Here is a 10,000-nt window from a genome sequence, read left to right on the forward strand (position 1 = left end):
AAACATTGAAAAGGTGCCAAAAACAATGAAAAAAGTGACAATAACAATGAAAAGGTGACAAAAACAATGAAAAAAGTGACAATAACAATAAAAAAAGTGACAAAAATAAAAAAAGTGACAACAACAATGAAAAAAGTGACAATAACAATAAAAAAAAGTGACGAAAACAATGAAAAAAGTGACGAAAACAATGAAAAAAGTGACGAAAAAATGTGACAAAAACGTCAGAAAATGTATCAAAAATATAGTTTTTTTTTATTCCTTTAGGCTACAGCCACACTAATATGCGTAGGTTTAAAAAAAAAAAAACATATATCTTTTGCCACATTAACGCCTCGCGTCCACCCTAATCCCACGTTCCTAAACCCCTAAAAAGGAGACATTTGGAATAACTGCTGACCCGTCAATATGGCTTATGGGATCCTGGAGGTAACTGGCTCCATCTAGCCTAGCTTAGCACAGATCCTGGAGGTAACTGGCTCCATCTAGCCTAGCTTAGCACAGATCCTGGAGGTAACTGGCTCCATCTAGCCTAGCTTAGCACAGATCCTGGAGGTAACTGGCTCCATCTAGCCTAGCTTAGCACAGATCCTGGAGGTAACTGGCTCCATCTAGCCTAGCTTAGCACAGATCCTGGAGGTAACTGGCTCCATCTAGCCTAGCTTAGCACAGATCCTGGAGGTAACTGGCTCCATCTAGCCTAGCTTAGCACAGATCCTGGAGGTAACTGGCTCCATCTAGCCTAGCTTAGCACAGATCCTGGAGGTAACTGGCTCCATCTAGCTGTTCCAAGGCTGTGTGTCATGTGACCTTGTTATTTGTTCACGCTGTGACTCTACAAATCACAACATGTAAATAGGAACATGTTGGTGTTATTTAGTCACTTATTGGGAGCAGTAGGCTAGTTGGAGCAGGTTACCTCCAGGATCTGTGCTAAGCTAGGCTAGATGGAGCCGGTTACCTCCAGGATCTGTGCTAAGCTAGGCTAGATGGAGCCGGTTACCTCCAGGATCTGTGCTAAGCTAGGCTAGATGGAGCCAGTTACCTCCAGGATCTGTGCTAAGCTAGGCTAGATGGAGCCGGTTACCTCCAGGATCTGTGCTAAGCTAGGCTAGATGGAGCCGGTTACCTCCAGGATCTGTGCTAAGCTAGGCTAGATGGAGCCAGTTACCTCCAGGATCTGTGCTAAGCTAGGCTAGATGGATCCAGTTACCTCCAGGATCTGTGCTAAGCTAGGCTAGATGGAGACGGTTACCTCCAGGATCTGTGCTAAGCTAGGCTAGATGGAGCCAGTTACCTCCAGGATATGTGCTAAGCTAGGCTAGATGGAGCCGGTTACCTCCAGGATCTGTGCTAAGCTAGGCTAGAGGTGGAACCGTCAGCCAGAGTGACAACGCGTACGGAGATGAGAAGGGTATGTCTGGACTTATCTAACTCTGGGGGATACGGGGAATAAGACAAAGTCCCAATAAGTCGGCGTGGTCCTTTAAAGTTGGGATTTGTATTTAAGTTTTTGTCATTTATTTTCCGGATGTGTGTCTCGGAGTGATTCTATTGATTAGTTAACGCTCCAAAGGTGAATGGATGCAACGTTTCTGGCGAAGCCGTCAGAGAATCAGTGAGGCGAGGAGCCTCTAACAGGAAGTTAGATTAAATCCTGCAGATTAATTAAAGCGTCAGCGTCCTTCTGATCTGCTCCCTGACTAACCTGCTGATCAGAACTGTTTCCAGACAGTGGTGGTTTCTCTACGAGGCCAAAGGAAGCCTGGCGTGTGTGTGTGTGTGTGTGTGTGTGTGTGTGTGTGTATGTTCTTGTTTGATTATATTTGTGGGGTCCAACAACCGGGAGTCCAGCTTACTTGTGGGGTCCCGACAGCTTTGTGGGGCCAAAATGCTGGACCCCCCAAGGTTAAAGGGCTGTTTGAGGGTTAAGACTTGGTTTTAGGATTAGGATCCTACACAGCTACACACACACAGATACAGATACACACACACATATACACACACACACACACACAGACACAGCTACACACACACACACACACACACACACACAGACACAGATACACACACACACACACACACACACACACACACACACACAGCTACACACATACACACACACACATACACACACACACACACACAGACACAGCTACACACACACACACACACACAGCTACACACACACACACACACACACACACACACACACAGCTACACACACACACACATACACACACACAGCTACACACACACACACACACACACACATACACACACACACACAGACACACACACACACACATACACACACACACACAGACACACACACACACACACACACACACACACACACACACACACACACAATTACCCAGCTCCGTTTTCTTCCCATGAGGCTTTGCTGCTCCACTTCCCTCTAATAGGTCCCTGAGTGCTCGCCGCGTCTTCAAACTGCTGAACAAACACCTCCAGGAGTTTAAAGAGACAGTCTCAGTTTTGGGGGCACTTCCTGTGAAAGTTCGTCACAGGAAATGGCTCCATCCTTCAAAATAAAACGGAGTGCTAGCCGTTCATTTCAATTATCGCATCGTCATGGTGATCTCGATGGCGAAATACAGCAGTTAGGGGACATCATTAAAAGAGAAACCCTAAGATGTGATTCTCCTGGTCTGCGTGAGGCTGATGAAACTGTTGCATTATGGGTATTCTGACAGTGACGTTAATGGGGGAGTGTGTGTCTGTCTCTCTGATGTTTTATTTTGTTTCTGTGTTCGACTTCCTGTCCCGCACTATCAGCCCCAGGGGGTCAGCTTCTCCTCACAACCCGTAGCTCCTATGGCGCCATTCTGATGCTACCAAGCCATCACCTCCCGTTAGCATCCCGTTAGCATCCCGTTAGCATCCCGTTAGCATCCCATTGACTCCCATTCATTCTGACGTCACTTTGACAGAGAATACCTTTACATCTGAAGCGTTTAAAGACTCTATTTGTCCGTTGTTTATTTCTAAAGAAACACGACAATGTATAAAAGGCTCCATTACCTTGTAGCTCACGTTATGGCTCCGTAGCAGACGTTTTTATAACAATAGGCTAACGATTGGGTCATAACCACGAGACTTCCTGTCTCATAGTAGAGGAGTTACCGTATAGTACAGGAGAAGCTCTCAGGCAGTTTGGACTTCCATCAGCTGTTTAAGTGTAATGACTAATGTTAACTATCATTTTAGTGATCAATAATGAGCCTGTGTCTATGTTATCTCCTTACATATACCTACGCTCTCCGTCTCTGCTAGATTGGGAATGATTGAGATTTCTCTTGGCACAGCTACCAGAAGACTTCCAACTTTCAGACAGGTTGCTCACGTCACATCTACGTCTTCAAGCTCAGTTGGAGGCTGCTCAGTAACGCTCAGCCATCACCGGGAAAGAGCTTCTAATGTCCTCCACTGGTCTCCGTCCAGAGACACGGGATCTGTAGCTCCATCATCCGGAGCTCTCCGGCGTCCAGCAACAACAGAAGCTCTGCGTATTGTAACGGCAAAAATGACATTTAAACATTATTTGAATGATATTCTTCTACATTTCGTGTCTAACTTAGAAGATCCCTATGTGGAACAGCTGAAACCTTGGAGACACTTGAAGCTATTTTCTTTTGGGGTTTCTTTTAGCCTTCTGTTTTCGGGTTAGCAGATAAGGTTTGAAATGCTAACCATACACAAAGTGAACTGGGTCTCTTAGACACATTCTTCCTGTCCCTGGCCGCTGAGACTAACAGGTGTTGTGTCTTCTTTTAAAACCGGGGCAAATGGCAAGGTTGTACTGTTTAACCATTTGCTCCTGCTAAAAATATTAGGAGGAGGAGGGCTGTTTTTTGACTGCTTGTCATTTACATTGTGTACTGATTTTTAGCTTGCCAGAAGACATTTTCCTCTGTGCTGATTGTACTGGCGAAACTGTGTTCTCCTAATTTGCAAATGTACTTACTAATAGTACTAATACGTACTAGAGATGGCCCAAAACCATTTTTTGCTTCCCCCGATACCTGAACTTGCGTATCGGCCGATACCGAGTACTGATCTGATACCAGTGTGTCAGCTGTATAACAGCTGTATACTACTATCCCTGTATGGATGATATGATGTATAACAGCTGTATACTACTATCCCTGTATAGATGATATGATGTATAACAGCTGTATACTACTATCCCTGTATGGATGATATGATGTATAACAGCTGTATACTATTATCCCTGTATAGATGATATGATGTATAACAGCTGTATACTATTATCCCTGTATGGATGATATGATGTATAACAGCTGTATACTACTATCCCTGTATAGATGATATGATGTATAACAGCTGTATACTACTATCCCTGTATGGATGATATGATGTATAACAGCTGTATACTACTATCCCTGTATGGATGATATGATGTATAACAGCTGTATACTACTATCCCTGTATAGATGATATGATGTATAACAGCTGTATACTACTATCCCTGTATGGATGATATGATGTATAACAGCTGTATACTACTATCTCTGTATGGATGTGATATGATTTCTATCTTTGTTGTCAGTCTGGCTCAGGTTAAACTCTTTGTAAAACATGAACAAACACAAACAATGAACGCCCCAGAACTTTCTGTTATTCTGCAGTTTGACAGTCAGTTATAACGGAAAAAGAACATACATGAACTACTTAACGTAGATATTCTTTAGGGCTTTATTACGTGGTATCAGATCGGTGCATTAACTCCAGTTCTTCCCGATACCGATACCAGCGTTTTAGGCAGTATCGGAGCCGATACCGATACTGGTATCGATATCGGAACATCTCTACCCCATATCCCCCTTGTCCACCGTGTACCCCGCGTCCTTTACGCCCGTGCACTAACGTACATCCCTTCTTCTCCGACAGGTAAGATGTTCAAGTCGTTGGACCTGTCGCTCATCGTGGAGTTCATGCTGATGTTCTACAAAGACAAACCCATCGACTGGCTGCTGGACCACATCATGTGGGTCAAGGTGTGCAACCCGGAGAAGGATGCCGTGAGTAGTCTCCACACATCACGCTCTCATCATAGGCCTGTAACAACTATTACACAAGTGTCTAATCGCGATGTTCAAAACCGATGAAAATGTTGAAAAAAAACTCAACTTGAAAAGTGAAAAGCGAGTTGATTGAATGTTTTTTTATCGCCAATTATTTCGGACATCTGACCTGGAATCAAAATCAAATGCGAACCTTTGAGTGAAATGTTTGAGAACGCCAGCTGTAGACGGTTTGGAGTATCGGCGTCTAAAGGCGCTGACACACCAACCCGATAATCGGCCGTGGGACAGTCTGGCGAGGTCGCTGACTCGAGTCTGTTCGGTGTGTTCTGTGCCGTCGTCCTTCATTTTGGCCGACCTGACTTGCTGGGTCGGAGGGCGGGCAGTCTGACTCAATGACCAATCTGATTGGTGGAGTGCTAAATCCGGTGCTAATATGTCTGCTCTTCTCTCTGATGCTCTGAAACAGACGTTACAGGAAACACAAACCCCGCTGCACATGACGCTAGTTAACACAATACTCGACAGCAGCTAACGTTAGCCTACCGCTAGCTAGTTAACACTATACTCGACAGCAGCTAACGTTAGCCTACCGCTAGCTAGTTAACACTATACTCGACAGCAGCTAACGTTAGCCTACCGCTAGCTAGTTAACACAATACTCGACAGTGGCTAACATTAGCCTACCGCTAGCTAGTTAACACTATACTCGACAGCAGCTAACGTTAGCCTACCGCTAGCTAGTTAACACTATACTCGACAGCAGCTAACGTTAGCCTACCGCTAGCTAGTTAACACTATACTCGACAGCAGCTAACGTTAGCCTACCGCTAGCTAGTTAACACTATACTCGACAGCAGCTAACGTTAGCTTAGCGCTAGCTAGTTAACACTATACTCGACAGCAGCTAACGTTAGCCTACCGCTAGCTAGTTAACACTATACTCGACAGCAGCTAACGTTAGCCTACCGCTAGCTAATAGCTGGATTAAACAGGGTTAAATGCTGACAGCTAACGCTAAACGGTGTAAAGTGTGACTGTGTTTTACTGGAGAGGATTCAACACCGGGATGTAACAATGTGTTTGTAGTGAAGGATTTAAAAGGTGTACGTGATTGTACGTGTTTGTGTGTCTCCTTCAGAAACACTGCGACAGGCAGAAAGCAAACCTGAGGATTCGGTTCAAACCGTCTCTCTTCCAACATGTCGGCACGCACTCGTCTCTGGCTGGAAAAATACAGAAACTCAAGGTAACGAGTGTGTGTGTGATGTTCAATTCAAAGTCTCTTGTTTCTTGCTTGAGTACTTTTGCTACGTCAGTACTTTCCCTAATTTCCAACTTTCAGGTATTGTTGTCTGAAGCAGGCTGGTTGCAGAGGGGGGGGGTCTGTGTGTGTGTGTGTGTGTGTGTGTGTGTGTGTGTGTGTGTGTGTGCACAGCTGCAGAGCCGTTTGTCTCTCACTGCTGGGTGGCTTGGGGTTAGGTAGTGACAATTTTTCGAGACTCCCCCAGGTCACGGTATTCCCAAGGGGGTTAGCTTCTCCTCACAACGCGTAGCTCCTATGGAGCCATGTTGATGCTACCAAGCCATCACCTCCCGTTAGCATCCCGTTAGCATCCGGTTAGCATCCCGTTAGCATCCCGTTAGCATCCCATTGACTGCCATTCATTCTGACGTCACTTTGACAGAGAATACCTTTACATCTGACGTTTAAAGACTCTATTTGTCCGTTGTTTATTTCTAAAGAAACACGACAATGTATAAAAGGCTCCATTACCTTGTAGCTCACGTTATGGCTCCGTAGCAGACGTTGTTATAACAATAGGCTAACGATTGGGTCATAACCACGAGACTTCCTGTCTCATAGTAGAGGAGTTACCGTATAGTACAGGAGAAGCTCTCAGGCAGTTTGGACTTCCATCAGCTGTTTAAGTGTAATGACTAATGTTAACTATCATTTTAGTGATCAATAATGAGCCTGTGTCTATGTTATCTCCTTACATATACCTACGCTCTCCGTCTCTGCTAGATTGGGAATGATTGAGATTTCTCTTGGCACAGCTACCAGAAGACTTCCAACTTTCAGACAGGTTGCTCACGTCACATCTACGTCTTCAAGCTCAGTTGGAGGCTGCTCAGTAACGCTCAGCCATCACCGGGAAAGAGCTTCTAATGTCCTTCACTGGTCTCCGTCCAGAGACACGGGGTCTGGTGGTCCAGTTTATATACAGTCTATGGGTATTCCCAATCAACAAACGTATCGTGAGTTGTAAGTGGTTCTCTTTTCTAAAACGAAATGCCTCGCAATCTTTGGGCGCACTCACCCGAACACGATACCGACAGTGAAATTGACTCCCGTCACGTGACCCGCGGGAGTCCCGAAAAATTGTCACCCTCTAATGAAGCTAGAAAGCCTCTGCAGTCTCTGATTACCCTGTTAGCAGCGATGGATATTAGCCCCCCGCTGGGGGCACAGACGGAGGCTAAACACAGCCATTACCCTCCAGCCTGAAAACACCAACCCTGGGTTTTTTAAAAAAACAAACTCAAATTGAAAGAATGGAAAGTGGAAGTGGGATTTATTCTCCTTTAGGGAGTCAATAGATTTGTTAAAATGTGAGAAACTTCTCTGCAAAAGTCACACATCTTATAAACACAAACTCTGTGTTTGCGTCGGCCATAGTCTGCTGTGATGACAATAACAATGCAGACTAGAGCTGTTTCAGTCTTCCTCTATAATACCATTCAAGTTTCATTTGTTATTGTTTTTAATCTTCAAATAATCTAATATTTAATGCTCAAATGCAGCCTGTTAAATATGTACTACACTACTCAGGCTTATGCATTGTCAATGCCACTATCAGCATGTGGTTGTTGTTACACGTTCTGTCCACTAGAGGGACTTCCAACATCAGCCTGGCCTTGAGAGGACCTACATCATGGCGCATTGCATTTCTGGCACGCCGCTCTCTGTTTACGTTACTTTCCCACCAGGAGCACACAGCGACAAACACAAATCAACAGAGACCTCTGTGATGAAACATTATCTAACAAGTGTAGTGAAGCAGCTCTGTTGGAAAGGCTAACGGTGCTCGGTTAGCACAATGACATCATGTTAGAAAGCACAGCCGAAACGACTTGTCATAAAGTAAAGTAACAATAGTGTTAGCCACGATGCTAACGGCATTGATATCTAAGCCAAACGGTGCTGTCACTACTATTTTAGTGATTTATAAGCAACCCGTTTCTTGCAGATTGTCACGTTGCTGTTAGAAGGTAATATATGAAGTTGAAGCTGTAGGGCAGCTAACATTAACGTTAGCTTTCTCCATGAAGGTCCTAAGCGCCTATAACTCAAACCAGAACGAGCTAACTATTGGTAAGTGGATGTTGATTTTAATGTCATGTTAAAACTATTTCCCATCCTTCTTCTTGCGTCGAAAGGAGCCAGTTGAGGTGGTTCGGGCATCTGGTAAGGATGCCCCCTGGGCGCCTCCCTAGGGAGGTGTTCCAGGCACGTCCAGCTGGGAGGAGGCCTCGGGGGAGACCCAGGACTAGGTGGAGGGATTATACCTCTAACCTGGCCTGGGAACGCCTCGGGATCCCCCAGTCGGAGCTGGTTAATGTGGCCCGGGAAAGGGAAGTTTGGGGTCCCCTGCTGGAGCTGCTACCCCCGCGACCCGACCCCGGATAAGCGGATGAAGATGGATGGATGGATGGATCCTTCTTCTGATTTCCAGCTGCAGCCTGTCACTCCCCCCTGTACTAACGTTACTCAGCACGTAACGTTAGCTCACAATGCCTTCTGTTTCTCACTCCCATATTGGGTACAGGGTTCGATCCCCGGTCTGGGTTCATGGGCTTCCTCCAGCTGCTCTGGTTTCCTCCCATCACCAAAACGATGTTTGTTTGTTTGGTGCCCCTGGACCAAAGTGAACTGCCCCAGCTCTTATGTAGGCCTATAGGATGGGTTAAACCACCATACAGCAATATCAGCCGTTTGGTCCTCCCCTCTAATACAACATCAACATCTCAAAACCAAATATGTGCCCCCACAGTGCTGTCATGCTTCTGTTGCTCGTATCTTTCGTGTCTCAGCTCTGAACTGAAACTGGATGAGTCATCATGGACAGCTAGCGAGGCTGGCAGTGATACCAATCTGTGTAAAAGTCTGTCGGTAGTCTCTCGGTATGACTAACGGTTCAGATTATCTTCTGCTCAGTGCACAGGGGGGTCATCTTAGTATTCCTGTTGACTCTGCAGAGACACAGAGAGGAAACACACACATACTGTTAAGGAGGAGGGTTCACTTTCTGAGTTTTGAGTCATGCTACCATTTTGGGGGAAGTGAGGGAAAGGAACCGCCATAATAAGAGAAATATATGGTGTCAGAAATAGGGATGCACCGAATCCAGATTATTGGGGATCGGCCAAATACCGTATCCACTGGTTAACTGACAGCACTAGTCAACACATTAATGAAGTAAACAGTGACTGTCCTTCCTTTGCCGTACCTGAAGTTGCTGCATTCTGGCTGCTGTCTGTAGATTCCTTCATGCTCAGCTCGTATTCTTCCAGATGTTTCATACCAGATGTTGTAACAGCGGTGATGTTGTGTATTGTTTAGGGTCCTCGCCACCACCAGACTAATCAGCATTGCAGATTGAACATGTAGCTGGACTTGAATGGCCTTCTTTTGACTGAAAGTACTGCCAAACAACACTTTTTCTGCTCACCAGTTCCATTTCCACTTCCTCTCAGCCTGCTGCATTGAAGCTCCACCTACGTAAACACCTTCCTGTAATCAACGACGTCATTACGGCGACCAGCGTAGCGCGCGGTGTGACAGCGTAGGGTTCAGCAGAAACCAGAACCCTGTCAAAAAGCCCAGTATTCAGCCCAATCTGAAGCCGAATTCTGGATTTGGT

The 10,000-nt window shown here is 45.5% G+C and overlaps 1 protein-coding gene across 1 annotated transcript in view; it reads left to right on the plus strand.

The window, feature by feature from the left end:
- The window catches only part of mgat4b (alpha-1,3-mannosyl-glycoprotein 4-beta-N-acetylglucosaminyltransferase B), a 116,517-nt gene that overhangs the window by 97,384 nt on the left and 9,133 nt on the right, over window positions 1-10,000 (plus strand). Inside the window, exons 8-9 of the mRNA XM_078261392.1 lie at window positions 4,939-5,069; window positions 6,214-6,321. Coding sequence (XP_078117518.1) covers window positions 4,939-5,069; window positions 6,214-6,321 — 239 coding nt within the window. The remainder of the gene's footprint in view (window positions 1-4,938; window positions 5,070-6,213; window positions 6,322-10,000) is intronic.

This window comes from Sander vitreus, chromosome 10, assembly GCF_031162955.1.
Source record: "Sander vitreus isolate 19-12246 chromosome 10, sanVit1, whole genome shotgun sequence".
Classification (NCBI taxonomy): Eukaryota; Metazoa; Chordata; class Actinopteri; order Perciformes; family Percidae; genus Sander; species Sander vitreus.